This window comes from Macrobrachium rosenbergii, chromosome 44, assembly GCF_040412425.1.
Source record: "Macrobrachium rosenbergii isolate ZJJX-2024 chromosome 44, ASM4041242v1, whole genome shotgun sequence".
NCBI classification, from domain to species: Eukaryota; Metazoa; Arthropoda; class Malacostraca; order Decapoda; family Palaemonidae; genus Macrobrachium; species Macrobrachium rosenbergii.
The window spans coordinates 27,616,538-27,637,538 of NC_089784.1; the positions used below are offsets into that span (position 1 = coordinate 27,616,538).

The 21,001-nt window shown below is 38.6% G+C and overlaps 1 protein-coding gene across 4 annotated transcripts in view; it reads right to left on the bottom strand.

Moving 5' to 3' along the window:
- The window catches only part of LOC136829454 (synaptophysin-like), a 45,787-nt gene extending 24,986 nt beyond the window's left edge, over positions 1-20,801 (bottom strand). Inside the window, exons 1-5 of one of the 4 annotated variants that reach the window (XM_067088131.1) lie at positions 20,662-20,801; positions 5,533-5,556; positions 5,120-5,146; positions 2,173-2,223; positions 337-414 (exon numbers count right to left, since the gene is read on the bottom strand). In XM_067088131.1, coding sequence (XP_066944232.1) covers positions 337-414; positions 2,173-2,223; positions 5,120-5,146; positions 5,533-5,556; positions 20,662-20,667 — 186 coding nt within the window. In that variant the 5' untranslated portion in view covers positions 20,668-20,801. The remainder of the gene's footprint in view (positions 1-336; positions 415-2,172; positions 2,224-5,119; positions 5,147-5,532; positions 5,557-20,661) is intronic. The other 3 variants (XM_067088132.1, XM_067088133.1, XM_067088134.1) reach the window with 3 other exon arrangements.
- Between the last annotated feature and the right edge of the window lie 200 nt (positions 20,802-21,001).

Consider the following 21,001-nt stretch of genomic DNA (forward strand, 5'->3'; position numbering starts at 1 on the left):
GCTATCATATTAATTATTTAAAGCGCAATTCTCACGTATCAAGCATGTGTGACTCATGTTTAATTTCCTTGGAGTGACAAAACTTTGGCTAGTGTGTTTGCAGTTAAGCTCAATATGCTAGTAAGTGGACTAGATATACTAAATTTCAAAATACATTTTAATTATTGTACAGTAGTGTTTTACTTAAATAAAATCAACCACATCAGTAAGTTATGCTTTTACTTAAGAATAAATGAATAACGATCTTCGGTAATAATAACAATAACAAGTGGCTATCTGGAAATTTGTAAATTTGTAAATTTTTGTATTTATAAATCAAATATGAAAAGTACTTACAAACTGCAGAATTTTCATGAAACCTCTGGGCTCCTTTAAAACTCTCGTATTCATGCCCGCAATCAACTGCTGTATGCCCTGAAATAACTCCAAGTTAGTATATTACAATTAGAATATTACAATTAGTACTGAAACTGAGTGTTAGCTCAGTTTTTCACCAGGAAGATATGCATCACAAAATATGCACACCTAAAGGGATTACCGCTTCTACAATTTCACAGACATTAAGTCTGGTTCCACCAGACATGTGCTAAGTAGTTCTTTGCTATTGTTGAAGTACTCTGCCGTAAGTAATCTAAATAGACGAGAGTATCTCAAGATTGACTACAGTATTGTTTGTAACCAGTGACACTGAAAATATAAAAGCAATGATTACAGTATCTTAAAAAAATTTAATACAAGAATAAAAATATGCATGTCAGATTTATTTTGAAAATTTTTGTATCCAACAACTGTTGTTAACCCTCAAAGCTAGAAGCATAATATTTTACAGTAAATATTGGAAACCATTTTCTATTATACAAGCACAGATTAAACTTACATACTGTAGTTATCAAATAAGGTTTACAAGTCTTAAATCATTTAGCATAAGTCACAATTACTTCAACTTATTTCATAGAAATATATGCTTATGCCATTCCTCTGGTATTCAAGCCCACCACATGAGCTCCCCAGCCTTGATTGGCGGTACCTGTTACTAAAAGAACCTCCATTTCCCATTTGAGGCTGTTCAATCTTGGTCCACCAGCATAAGCCAAAGAAGAACCTCTCCATACACTGAATGAATCTGAACTCAAGTAGAGGTAAATAAAACAAATAATCAATACAGCCTACAATACTAAAGCATGTCAAGTGTTGATTTACATCAAGTTAAAACAAATTATAAAAATCTTATTGGACTTCTTTATTTCCATTAATAGAGGCACACATTTTTATGTAATAAAAAGGAATAAAGTTTCATTTAATGGCAACTGCAGAGTAGGCTGAGAAAATACAGTTTTCAATTACTCAAGTTCTTTATATTTACAAACATGTCCTTTAAGTATAATAAAAATAGAGGGAATAATTCAAAATAATATAGAAACAACAAAAAACTATAGATTCACAGTATAGAAAATGCATGAAACAATGAACCGTTTTTTTTTTTTAAATAACTTTGTGAGAACATAACCATAACGTAAAAACTGACCCTAGCCCAAAAGCTGTAGTAGTAAAACAGGCAGAAAAGCACTGGATCAATTGACTATATCGTATTATACAGTATATCAAAACAGAGGTCTAGCATTATACATTATCCAGCAGCAGAAAATCTGTAATCCCTTTCCATGAGTACAGTTCATGACACTGTACTGAAACTAGAATACAGGGTTATGGAAAACAAAGACAAAAATTCATACATTATGAAGGTGTCCATTCCATTCCCTTTCAGAGATATATACCAATGACAAAGAAGCTTGGATGATGCATGGCTGAGAGAACATCCACTGAATAAAACTAACAATCCAAAACTAGGAGTATAATCCAATTGTTCCATCACCGTACACTGCATTTTAGATTCATGTGCGACTACCAAATGGAATAACATAACTATCAAGCCTGTCTATTTCAACCATGCAAGAATGCAGTCCTGAAAATCTGAAGTGGCTGTATCTGCTGTTTTCAAGCATCTGGAAATACCCTTAGAGCTAAAGTAACTCTGGTTGATCTATTAACTATTCCATAAAGCTTCTGCTATACAACAAACCACACTTCCTGTAAGGCAAAACTTTACCAAAAGAGTAGGTTGAAGCTAAATGTACACTTTGACCACAAGCACAAAATTCATCAAAGCCTTACCTGTAAATTAGGCAATGCAGGTTTTGGCTGCTCCATATATACAGGAGGTGGCTGCATGTAACAATAAAACAAAGAATTTATGAGGCAATAGTAACAAATGAGCAATAATGTACCACTTCTGTACCTTCATCAACACAGAAAAGATGTTATCATAGTTTTTATGACATTGCCAGTTCAGCTGGAAAAAATCTTAAAAACTACACTACAAAAACAGTTTACAGTACCTACATTCATCCATAAAAACCATGCAATTTACAAAATATGTTTTTCTGAACAGGTCATGGTAAATCCATAAATAAAGACGTAAAAACATCAAGCAAACTTCATGACGGCTGTAACAGGTGAAGCCAGACAATAGTTCATGAAAACACTGTCAAAATCATTCGGCTAAGAGCCTTGTACTACATCATGAACCATACTACACTCAAACTGATTCAAAGGGCATGATTTACTAAGCATCATACAACTTGACAATATGTTGCTCACACAGCTCGGGTACCTGAATAACAAAGACTGGGCGATACCTTGACTACATATGATAATCTACTTTTCTGGTCACTATGATGGCAAATTGGAAGGACTATAGTTTTAAAATACTGGATGAATAATTTTCTACAATTTTAAAAAAGGCAACTCAAAATAGTGTAGTGGGCAATTAAAAAATATTCCAGCTGGGGGTTCTTCGGTATCACAAAATATATACAGTAAAGTAACATAGGACTTTTTTTATCAAGCTAATTACATCATTAGTAAATCATTGTCTGTGTACATCACATACCCATGTAGTTACATTACATTGCAGGAAAATTAATTACTATTATATTTCAATTTGTAGTGAAGAGCAATGTACAACTAATGGAAAAATCAATAAATATGAATTACTATGAAATAAAAATGGCTGAAACATCAACATCTTGCAAAATTATACCAGAACTTTTAGGCTTTAACAAGGCAGACAAATAACAATGTGTGTGGTACAGTAATAAACCATTTCCAATCACTTGTAAAATCAGGTAGATTTCATGAATTAGAGCAATAATACAAAAAAACCATAATAGAAATCAATTAAGGCAAAACTACAGAATACTCATGACATTTAATATGTACTCTACAAAGTTATAGCTCTTTTAAAAATGTTTGCAAGATTATTGTTGTAAAGTGCTGAAATAAGTAATATGAACATAACCCTTTAAGACCTTTCACAGAGCAAATGAAAAAAAAAAACATTGTACATTCACTGTATCATCACATGAAGACAAAAGAAAATGCAAAAGGAAAACAAGTACAGTACCTCCGTCCATGCTCAAACAAAAAAAAAATTAACCTTGTCCTTACTCAGATAAACTTATGGTTAATAAATTTTCATCACTTCTTAACGTGAAGAAGAAATTCAAACAGGCAGGAACTTTTACCTATACAATTTTTTAAATATAAATCACAGCAGAAAATACCTATAAAATACAGTAACACCTCACTATTCCTGTGTAGAGATACATTCTGGATTTGTCAATTGTTTGGACTTCACAAAAGTCTAAATGTAGCCTAGCCTATGTTACTATAAGTCCAAAAGTTACCAAACGTTTATGCAATACTGAATAGAAAGCATGCTATAAATGTATTAGAGGTATTAAATGCCAAAGATGTTCTTTGTTTTACCCAAAGTCTATTGTAACTTGCTCAGTCCCACCCTGGCTACAGGGAGATGTCAACTGCATGGCGGAGATAGGTGTCTGCGGTGTAAACAAAAGATTTTGCAGTGCTTAAGTTTTGTAAGCAGTATACTATTAATAAAATAATTCTTAGATCTTAATGTGTTTATGATTTATTTTACATGCAATTTTAAACTGCTAAATTACTAACTTTATCACTTCTTTGTCTCATATCATGCACATTTCAAAATGTTAAAACACAAAATCCATTTTCCAGGACTTTTTATTCAAATTTACTTATTCCTAAACGCTTTCTAATAGAGAACAATGTTTTAATCTACTGATGTGCATGTTGCCACCCTGAATATAGTGCAAGCTTCCTTTTTAGATAACTGTTTCGTAATTTCTAACTAACCAGATTATCTGGGGGTTAAGATTTTAGGAAATCTGGATTGGCAAGGGTATGCTATTACAGCTTTCAAACATCAGCAGAAGTGCTCTTTGCCCTGAAAACAAAAAAAATCATACAGTAATTCCCTTCCAACCTTTCAGTATCCTTACTGAGTATGTACTCTTCACTCAATTCTAACTTGCTGCTAATTCGAGGCACAATACTATACACAGTAGGCCACTTACAATCCATTTTTACCTCCTTAATTTTATTCTGTACAAGTTAGTTCTAGACAATAATGTGAAATATCCACACAAAAATTGTGACGGTTGAACTATAATAATAATAAGTGTGACTACAACTTGAAATGTCCTAATGCTGTACAACTAGAGCAACAGTATCTATGCGAGGCGTTCCTTAACATACGTTTTGTTTCTTAGCTACATTAGTTACTAGACAATGTAATTCCTTTGACAAAACACATAAAAGTTTGCAATATAATCCCTTTAGCAAAGCACATGTGTGTTTGTAATGTGTACAAACTTTCATCAGTATTTTTCTGCTTAACTTTGCAATAAACTACTATGTGTCCAAGGCAAATGCGGTACAGTAATCCAAAATAACCATGATTAATAAGGTTGGATTCCATAGATTCTCCACCATAAAAAAACATGCACTGTTGAAAGTTCTAAGTACAGTCTGTATATAATGAACAACACTGTCGTAAACAAATACTGAAACAATTTGTATTAATAAAAAAATACTACCCCAAAGGTTATAAACACTCTAAATACTAAAAGTAAGCTCATCTAACAGCAATTTACTTTAGCAAACTACATAAGCTACATAACAATCTACTGAAGGAGTTGATCACATGATTGAAAATGCTACTTTTTTTTCTACATACCTGCTGTTCATACTGCATAGGCATTGGCTGCATGGAAAGTGACAGATTGAAATTTTATGCAAATATCAAAAATTAAAACTACCAAACACTGTAGCTAGCCTTGAAGGGATGTCAATAGCTCAGCAACTTAAAAAACCATTACCATAGAAAAATTGAGTGCTTTTTCCACCACTTACAATAAAAATAGCATCCTGGAGTCCCATTTGGTTAAAGACAAATAAACAATGATATAATACAGTGTATACAGAATAGTACAGTATAACCAAAGATAATGCATACTTCCATTAACATGTAAACAAAGCCACTGAAATAAACCCAACTTATTTACAAGAGGAGACATAAGATAAGAATTTGTTGACAAATATATGTACAGTGAGTGATTTTGAAAACATGCACTGCTGTAGTTTCAATACCTGTGGTTCATCCTGAGGTTGTCCCTGTGAATGGGGAAAACAATTTTCTTAATAAAAAAAAAAAATTTATGAGACAATAAATTCTTGTGTTTGATGTAAGACAAAATTAGGTTTACTGTAGTCATTACATATTAAGAGATTATGTTACGTTTAAAGCTACAAGTAGCGAAAGCTTTCCTAACCTCATGATAATATCAAGGCTCTAAAACTAGAGCAGGGTATTTAAATTACATAAAATATGTAACTCCTTACTGCCAGCAACAATAACTCAAAAGGTATCTACCATTATATTTTGATTTAGTACAAATTCCTTCCTAAAAATTCTAACGTTCCCAGAAAAATTATGCAAAATAAATCTTGCTTAGTTTTAAATACTGTATGTGCTTTATGTCTTATGCATAACCTGACAAATCTGACAAATTCATCTTGATAGATTAAGATTTTCTCCTGGTACATATTTGGCTGTAGATTAGGAAATCTAAACTTGTTAACGACAAATAAAAATACAGTAGCTATCAAAATTTAATATATTATAGCTACTTGACCCCCTGACTTCCCTATTAGGAGGTCGTCATACTATTTGTGTTAGTGGGTTCCTTTCCTCATGATATCCAGCTCAAAGATGGCATTCTAACTCGATCATAATTAGATATTACTGTAATGATTAATTCAAACTGTACCCTCTTTCAACATCTGATGCCTTATTGTTAAGGCCCAAAGCTGACTGACAATAATTTTTAATTATAATTATCACAATCAATAATATCAAAGAATACTGTACATACTTATATCACAAAATATACACTCCAGAAATGTTGGTTTTCAAAATTTTTTTATGATATGCCCTGTACCTTACATTTTTTTTAGTTTATCTTTCTCACCTTTACAAGAGTATATTTATGTATGAGGGTGGTTTCACATACCCTGCGATTGGGTATTACCCTAATCAACTGAAGTACCTGATCCTCACTTGGCCAAGGTCAGTCCGTAACTGTACTTGTTGTTTTACACCGTCTTTGCTCCAATTTCTTGGCTTATAGTTTTACGTTTCATTTATGGCTTCCCCTAACTACTAAGACTTATTTTTTGTACGGTGCTGCTTTACAACTCTCTCTTCCTCAGAATATTATATAGAATTACAGTTGGGCCCCCTTTTTTTTTTTTTGAATGAACACATACACAGTCACTATTGCTACAGCATTGTTATAAAACTTAAGAACACTGAGTAACAATTGTACACTTGGCAAGAGCTGAAAACTGAAGAAAGTCGGTCAGCTGAGTAGGAAGAGCTTAAAGGGAGACACAAATAAAGAAAAAAAACATTAGGTAATACAAGGGGAGGGGAAACAGATGCTGTACGCAATGCTGGTACCATCATTCAAATTTTAAGATATCCCAGGAAGTACCATTATACATTTGGGAGAAACAAAGTGGTTGGGATATGTTCTAGTAATTACCACACCACATTTTCCTGCTTTTTGCCTCATGTTTTTTCTTTACATAATTTTTTGGGAGTTCATAAGAAGCATAGGCCTACATTTTTTCAGTTAGTTCCCCTTTGTTTTTAGCATATTTCACTACTTCTGTCAGCTTTACATATTCAGTAATTTTTGCTTCTCCCCAAAACATAAGTGTTTCTTAGATTCAAGGAAAATTTGGGAAAAGGACTCTTGATATGAGATTCCAATTATGTTTCTGAAATTCCTCTAATACTCAGTGAAAATTTGGTGCACAATCAAAAATATAGACTAGTAGGCAAAAGGGATGTATGAAATGATATCAAGAGGAATGCTCCAACACAAGCACCCCAGAACTTTGTCAGACAGGAGTCAGAATGTTCTTTGTAAAGGAAAACACAGAAGACCCAATATACAGTAGACCGAATATAGAGAATGCTAGGTAGAAAAGAGCGAAAATGCCTTAGCACAACAGAAAAGAAAACGTACACTATGGTAATAATGAAACTCAGGATGAACACACCTTAATTGCATGACAACTATGGGCAAGGAATGTTAACCAAGTGAACATCGGTACAAATTGGAAAACTGACTTTTTAAAATTCCAGACTTATAAATTCAGCCATGAAATAAGGAGAATAAAACAGAAACAAGCTTAGAAAAAAAGGTGATTATTCACAAAGAGAAGAATGATCATTAAAACAGGCATATGTGTTTATGTATGTTTTATTTATTGTGCAACCTCCCAAGGCTGCCTGTGGGTAATTTAGTCATAGCTGAAACAAGAGCTATGAGGAACTAGGACCCAGCACTTTGGATGTGACAAAACACCAAACTTAGTCTGATTAATCAAAGTCCAGACATCAAAATAGGCAGTTCTAAGTGTTTTTAGAGGGATTTTATTTATTTGCGGATCTTAGTTATTCACGGGGCGGGGGTGTGGTATGCATCCCCCACGAATACTGGGGTTTACTGTAACAAGTACAGTATTTCCAAAATGTGTGACGTTAAAGTAATCATTTGAAGACTGCCAATACATATAAATATATATTTTCTTGGCTGATAAGAGCTTGGGGTTCCACACCAATCATTATGCATACTCTGTTTCACACCTAACAACATTTATGGGCTGATTTATGGCAAGAGCCTTGCATGTTCTGACACAATCCAGCATACCCTGAACCAACCAATCAATGACCTATTTTCTAAAATCTTCAGCCCAGCCATGCCTATGCTAGGCTAAAGCAAACTATTAAGTAGCCTACCCCAGCTGATTCCAATTTCATTACTACCTTGGTAATTACAAAAAATCTTCTGTGTGTTAAGTCACAAATGTACAGTTACAGAAATACTGTATCTGTATGGATGCAAAAATTATACATTTTGAGGAGCATTTTTCATGTAGTAAGCTAATTCAGTCTCATATAATGCCCTCTATCTATCTCCTTAAACCAATTACGTGATCCTTTTGTTTTGTCCGCACTTTTAGAATACCTGAATCACCTGTATCTGAATCTTCACAGGGTCTTCAGTCTATGTTCAACCATAAACACATTAAGTTTCTCAGGTGATTATCAAACTGGTAGTTACTGAACCAGAGGGGTGTGGTAGAAGTCCTCCATTTTACCATTTTTCAATTATTTTTTGACGTTTCAAATTGCTCTCGACAGTAACTTCTATTGGAAAGGCTTCATTAATGCTTTCCCACCACCCTGTACCCTACATTTATCAATTTCCCCCCCCCCCCCCTGGAAATGTGCCAATACTGTACTGGTAGTGGTAATGTTATACAGTATATAATTCTATCATCTTGAAGTGGGCGTGTATCCTTATAGGCTATATCCACTACTGAACTATATTTCCATGACTAGGTGTGGGTAAGGCTAGGTTAGGGGGGTTCATCATACTACAGGCCAGGTAACAACTTGAGGTAAAGCAGCAGACTACTGCTGCAGCCTAATTACAGCTAGCTGCTGACTCATGTATTTTGCTTTGTTTTTAGTTTTTGCGTATGTTTATCTTTTTTGTTGACATTCATAGTATAGTACTTAATGTCTTTTGCTCAAGTTTTTACTTTCATCCCCAAGGGGCGGGCACTAAACACAGTGCCCTTTGTGCCCATAAACTGGTAATTACCAAACCAGAGGGGCAAGGTACAGTAGTAGTCTTCCATTTTACCATTTTTCAAATAGTTTTTTATGTTTCAATCACTTTGACAGTACCTTTCACTGGAAATGTTTCCCCTCACTACATCATCCCTAGATCTATCAATTTTCCCCTGGAAATGTGCCAATATTAGTAGAGGCAATGTATACTTTTATGCATTTAAAATAAGCACGTATCATACTGTAAATGTAAAGGAGATGGCCACATGATGATATCTTTTAATAAAATAATTTTTTGGTTAAACAACTTAGAAAAAAGTACATAATGCACTACAAGTGAGGTAATTTGAGAAATGTACCATGATAAAGAGATTTACCATTTTTTTTTTGTTTTTACATTCATCCCCAAGGGGCTGGTACCAAACATGGACGAAGCTCCGCAGGGCACCTTGTTTAGTACCAGCCCCTCCAGGAATGAAAGTAAACATATAAACAAAAGACTGTAATTTTCTCATTATCTTGGTATATTTATCAAATGATCTCATCTGTACTGCATTATGCATATACACCCTCTTCAATCTGTTTCAGTAAAAAAAAATTAACATACGATATCTGTGTGCAGCTGTGTCATTTACATTTAACCCACTTTAATCTATATCCACTACATTTTCATGACACCAGTTACTGGTGTGGTTGGGTTTTGGGGGTTCCTCATCCACCAGGCTGGATAAGGACTCTCCACCCCAGTTTGGGTTAGGGAAAGAGAGCCAACATAGGTGATGACAAGGAAGGTTATACAGTATTAGGATGCATCCCTGAATTTTATGGTAAAACTGAACACTACTGCTGCAGCCTGCTTCCTGCCAGTTGACAACAGTATTACTTACCACCTTTTGCTCATTTTTGTTTTAGGTTTATGCCTTTTGTTTGAGTTTATGACATTTACTTTCTTTTATGTTTTTACGTTCATCGCCAAAGGGGCTGGTACTAAACATGGCAGGCATTTTGCACATAAACTGATAGTTACTGAACTGGAGGAGTGTGGTACTAGCCTTCAGCTTTACCCAATAGCCAATGTAGACGGAGGTTGTGGTGTTATTTAGATGTCTGGCTTTGTGTGACTGAATTTGTTTTTACCATTGTGATGTTTTTTCTATTAAGTTTATTCTATGTATTTTTTGTTGTGAATGTCTGATGTAAATGTTGTTTTTTCTTCTTTTACTTGCAGTTTGCTTGAGCGAGATAATGTTAAGATAGGCTCCGCTCCCCTTCACCTGAACCGTGTGAGCCTGCAGCTATAATAGGATTTCTATTGGCAATTACCAAATCAGGAGAACAGCTGAAGAGGTCAAAACCAGCTGATTACAGCTACAGAACGTCACTTTCTTAGCCGCTGCAATCAGAAAGCACTTACGGAGTAAGAGGACGAGAGATAAAAAGCAAATAAGACATAAATGGTTGGACAAGAGAGAGAATGAATTGCTATCAACAGAGGATGTTTACAAGATGCAGTGGAAGTGTTTGATAGTGTGTTAAAGAGGTGTATTAGAGAGGGAGTACCTAGAAGATGGCCTTTGTTGTTGAGTAAATGGATGCGGCTTGCTGAGAGTTTTGTGTTGTGTGAAGGAGTGGTGATGTATGTTTCCAGTGTTCTCAGTGAGTAGAGCAGTAGAGATATGCATGTTAGTCCATGAGAAATATGGACATACAATGGAGTTTAAGTTATTCGAGTGTATGAGAGAGCGAATGTTTTCCCCATATTTGAGGAAAATTTGTATTGACGTGGCAGTTACGTGTGAAGAATGTTTTGAAGTTTAGTACGAAAGAATTGTTTGAGTTAGTGGTGCTTGACAGTGAAACTTTGCCATTAACTGCAAGAGGAAATGTAGGAGTGGTTGTTAAGGTAGATCATAAGAGTAAGTTTTTAAGTTGTGCAGTGGTGAAACATAAAACTAGTGAGAATTTTGCAAGAGTGGTCAGTATGGTCTTGTTGCCTGCATGTGTCAGGAAGCCAGTAAGAAAGTTAAGTGACAATGGACCGGAGTTCGCTGGTAGACTGTTTGACCAATGCTGAGAGAGAGGGGTATCAAGCATGTAGTAACAACTCCACACATGCCAAGTGTGAATGGGTTGGCTGAACGAACTATAAGGGCTCTGAGTGAAATGTTACAAATGTTGACTGATAAAGAGAATGAATGGGATTATTTGTTAGGAAGAGTGGTAGTGATGTATAATGGGTCAGTACATAAAAGTACTGTTATGCCTCTGAGTGAATATGTGATAAATTGAGAGGTATGTGAGAGCGAGGTTGGATTTGAATGAAGAAGAGCAGGATGTGTGGAGGGAGACAAATGAGAGGTTTGAGTTTCAGAGTAGGTGATAAAGTGTGAAGGAAGTGGCCAAGAAAGGAAGATTGACTATGAGTGAGATTAAAATGTGTGAGAAGTATAAAAGTCCATATGTAGTGAAAAATGATATTTTCATAATAAAATAAATTTTTGAACATGCTTACCTGGTAGTTATATATATAGCTTAAGTCCCTGACGTCACGGCAGAATTTCAAAAACTTCGCGGCAATCGCGATCGGTAGTCAGGTGAACCACCTGTGCGCCCTCTACCCAGGTACCTGGAACCATTCCAACTATTCCTTAGATCTTCCATGCCCCTAGTCTCTAGAGGGGAGGAGGGTGGGAATTTAATTATATATAACTACCAGGTAAGCATGTTCAAAAATTTATTTTATTATGAAAATATCATTTTTAAACATCTAACTTACCTGGTAGTTATATATATAGCTGATTGACACCTTTGGTGGAGGGTCAGAGACAGCCAACATCGTTGGAATTTGTTAAAGTTAATAAACCAACTTAAGGTCCTTACCTGGATTAAGGAAGCTGACTTCAATGAACTCCCTCATTTTGTCTGCTTTCCTTAAGAGGTCCAGCGATCCACTCAGGGGGCTGAAGACCTCTAGAGGAGCTGCCAACCGGTGTACCAACCTCTATGTGACAGACAACCTATAATACCCTTGTTCGAGCGCCACCAAGGAACAAAATGATCATCTGACTAAAATCAATGATTGTGGAAGACTGCGTTCAATCTTCACAAACAACCATCAAATTTCAACCATTCCAAGGTAAGAACAAAGGTATTGTTTTATGGAATTGGATTAAGGAAGCTGAGTTCAATAAACTCCGCCTCATTATGTCTGTATTCCTTAAGAGGTCCAGCGATCCACTCAGGGGCTGAAGACCTCTAGGGCTGCCAACCGGTGTACCAACCTCTATGTGACAGACAACCTATAATACCCTTGTTCCGGGCATCACCAAGGAACAAAATGATCATCTGACTAAAATCAATGATTGTGGAAGACTGCGTTCAATCTTCACAAACAACCATCAAATTTCAACCATTCCAAGGCAAGAACAAAGGGTATTATTTTATAGGATTGGATTAAGGAAGCTGACTTCAATGAACTCCCTCTCATTATGTCTGCATTCCTTAAGAGATCCAGCGATCCACCCAGGGGCTGAAAATCTCTAGGGGCTGTCAACCGATTGTATAACCTCTATGTGACTAGACCTCCTCTCAACACCCTTGTTCCAGGGCTCTACCAAGGAACTTTCATCCCAATGATTGCGGAAGACTGCGTCCAGTCTTCACAAACAACCATAAAAATTCTCAATTCCAAGGTAAGAAAAAGGGTATTGGTTTATGGGATTGTAGGGGTATTCCTCTCCCATTACTGAATTAGATGCTATAAACGGGCACAGCGTATAGCAATCTTCGCATAATGTCTTGACTTGTTTTAGATAGTGAGAGGCAAATACTAACTTGCTTCTCCAGAAGGTCGTGTCCAAGATACTCTGCAGGGACCTGTTCTGTTTAAGAGCTACAGAGGTTGCTACTGCCCTGACCTCGTCGTCTTTACTTTCAGAATCTTGTAGTCTATCTCTCTACATTCCATATTTGCTTCTTTTATCAACTGTCTGATAAAATAAAACAGAGCATTCTTCGACATCTATACAGAGAGCTTTTTGACTGAGCACCAAAGCCCTTCTGAATTCCTTCTAAAGTCCTTTGTCCTATCCAGGTAGAGCCTTAGAACCCTTACCGGGAATAGGACTCTCTCTCTCTCCTCCTGTTATGTCCGTTAGGTTCGGAATCTCGAACGTTCTGGGCTAGGGTTGTGATGAGTATTCATTTTTGCAAGGAAGCCTAGTTGCAGTGAGCAGATTGCCTTGCCTTTTATAAAATCTATATTCTTGCTGAGAGCATGTATCTCACTAACTCTTTTAAGCTCACTGGCCAAACTGACCAAGAAAAGAGTTTTCATCAGTGAGTCCTTTAAAGATGCCCTCTGCAAGGGATCATGAACTACTCCCCCATGAGGAACCTCAGGACCACGTCTAGGTTCCATGCTGGTGAGTTCTCTATATACAAATTTGGGTTACAGAAATATTGGAAGAGGACACATGGTTGTCCTTGCACCATCCTCTAAATACCTCCCACTTGGATTGGTATACCTTAATGGTGGATAACCTCCTTGATTTGCGATAGCGCCAGCTGCCTCCTTGAAAAACTTCTGGCTCTTGTGAGTTTTCCGATAGTCCAAAGCAGTTACTAGTAGCGCTTGTAGGTTTTGGTAATATCTTTCCAAGTAGGGTTGTTTGAGTAGATCTACTCTCTGAGGTAGGCTACTGGAATGTCCACCATCAATCCAGTACTTCTGGGAACCAATCTCTTGTCGTTTAGTAAAGGGCCACAAGGGTCATTCCGGTCCTCTCATGTGACACAAATTTTTTCAGTACCCTGTGTATTATCTTGAAATAGGGAAATGCATACACGTCCAAGTTGGACCAGTCCACCAGGAACAGCGTCTATGTATATAGCCCCGGGATCTGGTACTGGAGATCAGTAAGTGTCCAACCTCTTCGTTTTGCGCTGTGGCGAAAGAGATCTATGCAAGGACATCCCCAAAGTCCTGATGTAGCGTTCATTCTTTTGAGAGGACTTTATTTCCTGCTCAGAATGTCCGCCCTCACATTTTTCTCCCCTTGGATAAAGTGGGTTACTAGTTTTACATTCTCCTCCTTTGCCCAAAGAAGAGATTCTCTTATTGTCTCGTATAGAGACCTGGAGTGAGTGCCCCCTTGTTTGCTGATGTAGGCCAACGCTGCCGTGTTGTCGGTGTTGACCTGCACCTCTTTGTTCCCCACTGTGTTCGAACTCCTGAGAGCTAGAAGGATTGCAGTTAATTCCTTCTAATTGATGTTTAAATCCTCCTGCTCTCTGGTCCAGGAGCCCGAGACTTTTTATTTCCCTCGTGTTGCTCCCCATACTGAGTCCGGCCGCGTCCGGATAACAACACTAGGTCTGGGTTCCTCTAATATAGAGAAGGGACCTCCTGGAGCTTGACGGGGGCGTTCCACCACTACAAATACGGTCTTATTGGTTCCGAAATGGGGATGCAGGTGGTCTCAGTTCTATTTCCTTGTCCCAGTTCCGATTTAGATGAAACTGTAACGGGCATAGAATTAACCTCTCAAAGGAGACAAACCGTTCCAGCGAGGAAAGGGTTCCCAGCAGACTCATCCATTCCTTTGCCAAGCATGACTGTCTCTTTATAAAGTTCTGAAATTTTCTTGAGGCTTGTCCTGTCTTTATAATAAACGGAAAAGCCCGAAAATCCTGACTCTGAATCTTCATCCTAAGGCATAGAACCTCTTGGGATGGGATCGGCTGAGATTTCTATCTGTTTATCAGTAGACCTAATTCTTTGTTAGACGCTTGATGCCAGTGCATCTTGCGTCCTGAATCAGCCAAGGAGATTGTGTTCCACTGAAAGAAAAACCCAAATTGGCAATCATCCTTGTAGAACTCCACGTCTTGGCTTCCAATATCTTGAAGCCTGGCGCCCTGACGTCAATGCCTCGGCGCTTGACGTCTTGGGTTCATTGACGCTTGTCATCATGGTATTTCACTCCTAGATGCTTGACGCCACTGCATCCAGCGTCTAGAGTTTCATTCACTCGTTCAGCGTCTTAAACTTCTGGACGTCTAGAAGCTTTAGTTGGACGTCTATTATCATTCTTCTGTTTTCCTGGTTGTCACGCTTGCAGCTGGGAAGACAAAGTCTGCTGCATATTTTATAGTGAAGCTATATGCGGGGCTTCCTGCTGCTGGGGACAGGCTGGGAAGCCTCAACTACGGCAATTATTTCCTTCTCATCGTCAATAATGGACCGAGGAGGGTATTCATGAGCGAGTACCAATCCGAAGGAGGAAGAGGAGGATGTGCGGAAGGCAGCACATTGTCCGCCACGCTCTTGCAGCCTGGTATCCTGACTGAATAGAACTGTCTATGTTTGTTCTTAGTAGGAGAGCTACCCTTGGGGCTGGAAGGGAAGAGCTCCGGCTGCTGCTGTGGCTACAATCTGTAGTCTATGAAGTGTTATCATGACGTCCCTCAATATTGGGTAACTTGCTCTTGAGAGGTCTCGGCTCCAGAGCCAGGCGTCAACCTTGTCTGTTTAGGCGAAAGACAGAGACCGAAACTATAAAACCTTTCCCGTGGACGAACTTCAGAAAATTCTTGGAGATCGGGTGCATGGGGACGTGAAAATACGCATCCTGGAGGTCCAGTGAGGCCATCCAGTCATGCTGTCTGACCGCTGCTAGAACCGATTTTGTCGTTTCTATAGCGACCTTTGTTTATTGCACAAAAAAAAAAAAATTGAGTGCAATCCCGTCTAGCACCGGTCTCTAACCCCCCAAGTATTTGGGGATCAGGAATAACCGAATGTAGAATCCTGGGGAATTCGGATCCTGAACTCTCTGTCTGGTCTCCTTTTGCAACATCATAGACACTTGTTGCTGTAGAACCTTTGCCTTGGTTCTGTCGTTGCATTTGGCAGAAAGGTCGAATTGTCTTGTTACTAGAGGGGGGCCTACTCAGGCTGGACAGTCCGGCTCCTACCGCAGTCTGCAGGTGAAGAAAGGCAGGTCCTTCTTCTTCCCTGTGTAGAGCCTCTTCGCGTTATCATTCATCTACCCGCCCTAGAGGAACCTCTATCAGAGGGCCGACCATGAAAGAGCTGAAATACCTGAAACACAGGAACCTCAGCCTTACTCTTTTTAGCGATGAAAGTCGTAGGTAGGACTTTTCTTGCTGTTTTAGATCTTAAATCTTACGTGGTTTTCTGGGCCAAAGATGAAAAGGCCTCTATACCAAACCTTGAGAGAAGGGGTGAGAGGAAAAAAGAGGTATAAATCAATTCTGATTTTGATTGGACGTGACCCCATTAGCCAGGAAAGAGCAAAGATGGGCCCTTTTCTTCAGAGTCCCGCTGAGAAAGGTGCAGTTGATTCTTGGAACTATCTCCGAGTCCTTTATCCATACACGACATCAGATATATGAGGAAAAACAAAGGCTGTCTTTCATTGTTTCTCCTTCTTCCAAAGTATCCATTCTTCGTAAATGCTGCCCTCTTAGACTCCTTCACAAGAGTAAATTCTGAAGGCGGGGAACGAGGAGCAGTCAGGATAAATTTCTCTGGGAAAAATTTCCGAAAATATCTTCATAAGCCTTTTCAAGTCTGATAAAAGCTGATGGCCTTTTATATTGTCTTCGTCAGAAATTTCTACAATAGGATTCACAGGAGAATGCGAGATATTATCATTCTCTTCTTCCGATTTTACGAAGACGGAAGTAGCGACGTCTTTCAAAATATCATCTTGACGCCTGGCGCCCTGGCGTCCAGTCTCTTGACGCCTGGCGTGTTGGCGTCCATTTTCTTGAAGCTTAATGTCTTGGCGTCCAGCTTCATGACGCCTGACGTCCTGGCGTCTAACTTCTCGACACTTGACGTCCAGGCGTCCAGCTTCTCTACGTCTGACATCCTGGCGTCCAGCTTCTCGGCGCCCAGCGGCGTCCTGGCGTCCAGCTTCGCCGGCGCCCGGCGTCCTGGCGTCCATACTTCTAACTTTCGCTGTCCCGTCAAACCTAGAGGTTACTTGAGAACTGGCCGCCTGTCGACATCGGTCAAAAGCTTCCTCCGGTTGACGTGCAGCAACCAATGGACGAAAAAACACTTTAACCTCGCCTTTCCTATGGCGAGGGTGAGCGTCCTGGGAAACGTCAACAGGTGCGCTCGAGGGGACGACTGCTTCGGTAGCTAAAGCCTCTTGCCTCCCTTCGTCTGTCGACTTTCCTTCTCACAGGGGTTGGTGAGCTTGGAAGAGGTCTCTAGGACTAGGAGCACAACAGGACCGAGCGGTCGCACCCTCCACTGCACTTGCACTAACAACATATTAACACTTGTATTTTTTAGATCTCTTATTATCGATCACATATTATCCCTGTCTTCTGAGAGGATTTTACCTGTTGGGCCAGGGTCTGAATGGCAGCCAACAAATCATTAAGTATTGGGTCCTTACCTGTTTCAGTAGGGGTTCAGAGACTACCACTACGGGAGAAGGATCAATAGGATAGTTATCAAGGGAAAAGAATTAACTATTCCCTGGGAATATCTGGAAGAGTGAGAAACAGTACTCTTGGCTCTTCTGAGCCGGTCTTTCATTCCGTTCTTCAGACATACTAAGTGGGGATCCAAGGAGACTTTAGCAAGTCGCTTGCATCCCCACACACACATTTCACACTCGATGAAGTCAGATATGTTATAAGAAAATCCAAAAGCGAACAAGCGAAAGCCAAGCCAAAGTGTACTTCACCAAAATAAGTTGCGAAAAACACAGGCTACGAGCGAAATTCCATCGATGTTACCGACACAGCGGCAGGGAAGATCTGAGGAATAGTTGGAATGGTTCCAGGTACCTGGGTAGAGGCGCTGGGTGGTTCACCTGACTACCGATCGGCGATTGCGCGAGTTTTGAAATTCTGCCGTGGCGTCAGGGACTTAAGCTATATATATAACTACCAGGTAAGTTAGATGTTTAAAATGGTGTGGTCAAATGGGTTAAGTTATGTGTTAGAAGACAGGAATGAAGGATATGTAGAGGTAATAAAAGCACACTATAATCAGTTGAGAAGATGGAGAGAACCACTAAAATATACAACAGAGCATCGCATTAGGAAGTTGTTAAGGGACGAGAAGGTAAAGGAGAATGAAGAAATAGCAGATATAAATTGGGGAGATAAACAGCTAGTGTTGGTGGAACAAAAGAGAAGGTCTATTGGGAGAAGAAGTAGAAAGAGTATGGGTATGTTTAATAGGTTGCTTGGAGAGAGTATGCGAGATAGGCTTTTGATTTTGAGGGGTTTCAGAAGTCTGTAAGCGTGAGAAGTGACAATACCCTTATAGTGTTGTTTGGTGATAGCGTGAATGAGGGTGTAATTGATTTTGAAGGATTTGAGTGGGATGTGGAAGGAGTGAACTTGGAGGGTACAAGGAATGTGGAAGAGGATACCCAAGATTTGGATGGATTTGAAACAATGCCGAGTCATGAGAAGGACGGTATGTACAGTGTGTGAGGTTCCTTTGAGTGAAAGTGTTCAAAGTGTAGCAGAAATAAATGAGAGTATGGAAGAGATGATAAAAGCCATGTCAGGTGTTAGTGAGACTGGAGCAGACATAAGTCTCCAGAGTTTGAATAAGGTTGGTTTGAATGGCTCAGAACCAAGGCTGGGTGAGACTAATGTGGTTGGAGAAGTGAGTGAAGAAGAGGTGGTGAATGTGAGGCCATGGACCCAAGTCAGGGTCCAGTTCTGGAGTATGAATGGGTAGTGAGAAAGGGATTTTGAAAAAAAAAAAAAAAAGGAAATGAGATTTCCTTTATTTATTACAGAGTGTGGTGGCATTTAGAAGTTTGGGTTTGTGTGACTGAATTTTTCTTTTTACCATTGATATGCTTTTCTACTGTTTATTTTGTGTTTTTTGTTGTGAATGTCTGATGTAAATACTGTTTCTTTTTCTTCTTTTACTTGCAGTTTGCTTGAGCGAGATACTGTTAAGGTAGGCTTCATTCCCCTTCACTTGAACCTTGTGAGCCTGCAGCTATAATAGGATTTCTATTGGCAATTACCAAATCAGGCTGGAGAGGCCAAAACCAGCTGATTACGTCTACAGAACGTTACTTTCTTAGCCACTGTAATCAGAAAGCACTGATAAGACATAAGTGGTTGTAATATGACTGTAGTGGAAGGATACAGAGAATAATTTTCCGAAAGCTAATCTGTTATTCACTCGGTTTTTATACTCGGATTGAGTTTCTGCAAGGAAGTGTAATGCTCAGACAGAAGAGAGAGAGAACTATTCCCGAGAATGCCGAAGCCTTAAGTACAGTGAACTATTCCCGAGAATGCCGAAGCCTTAAGTATAGTGAACTATTCCCGAGAATACCGAAGCCTTAAAACAGTGAACTATTCCCGAGAATGCCGAAGTGTTAAGTACAGTGAACTATTCCCGAGAATGCCGAAGCCTTAAGTACAGTGTGTTAAAAGGAGAAATCACCTCAAAGAGGGAGACAGAAAAAGAGCAAGACTGTGAAGTTTGAGGTGGTCAAGGAAGGGGAAAAGGTAACTGAAGAAGTTGATGCTGACAGTGAAAACTACAGAAGTAAAGAAAATAACACTGGCTCTCCGGATTCATTTGACATTAAGGCTTTGAATGATTCTTTGGAAACCCAACGCAGGTTTTGTATTAAGACTTATAAATCAGGTTAAGACTCTTTTTGATGGTCCTTGAAAAGCAGCACTGAGATTCATGAATTAGGTTAAGATTCTATTTTGGTGGTTGTTGTAGATTAGGATTGATGAATTAGGTCTAGGTTCCTTTTGATGGTTGTTGCAGTATTAGGACTGATGAATTAGGTCAAGGTTCTTTTTGATGGTTGTTGCAGTATTAAGACTGATGAATTAGGTCAAGGTTCTTTTTGATGGTCGTTGTAGTATTAACATTGGTGAATTAGGCTAAGGTTCTTTTTTGGTGGTCGTTGTAGATTAAGATTGATGAATTAGGTCGAGGTTCTTTTTGATGGTGGTCAGAGATTAAGACTGATGAATTAGGTCAAGGTTTGATGGTTGTTGTAATATTTATGGTTAATAAATTAGGATACCTAGGTGGATATGTTTTCTTTAACCTCTGAACCTGTTCCCATTATCCTGCAACAATTGTGTAAAAGAAAAAGACCCTACAATGTGTTATGGGTTATATAAGTATTTCCCACGAAAACAAATTTGAGATGCATCGAAACCACATGAAAAAAATATTAAAATACAAGTATAAAAAATATGATATTTTCCGCCTAGCCTACACTCATCTAGTCAAATCAATAGATTCGATTTAAACGTCTAGACTAAAGGAAGTCTAAGTAACTAGAAAAGGCTGCTAGACTACTTAAATGCCCTACAGTTACTAAATTCACACGACAAATACACGTTATCTAATGGGACTCTAGTTAGGTCAGGTGGTTTTAAAAGCCAAAAGAGATTGGGCCATCAGTCGACGTAGGCGGAGACCACCGGTTTTCTTATGCTTCCATTCAAGCATAAAACACGCACTCTGAGCCTTTTTCCTGTAGAATTAAACACGTAACTGCTATAATTACCTCCATGCCGCCGTCTGGGTCGATATCACCGAAGGAAACCAGGAAAATAAAGGTTGTTTCTGGTGAGGTTTTAGGTTATGGGAGTCCAAGTTCAGTGTTACCAATTCACGAGTCACGACCAACCAAAACTGAACTACCGCTATGTAGCGATGTAGCAAAGACTCTCTCTCTCTCTCTCTCTCTCTCTCTCTCTCTCTCTCTCTCTCTCTCTCTCTCTCTCTCTCTCTCTCTCTCTCTCTAGGAATAATAGATTACAAGTACAAAGTACAATGACATTATAATGCTTTTAAGATATGATATCAGTCTATTGTCTCACATTTATAGTTATAGCCTATACATG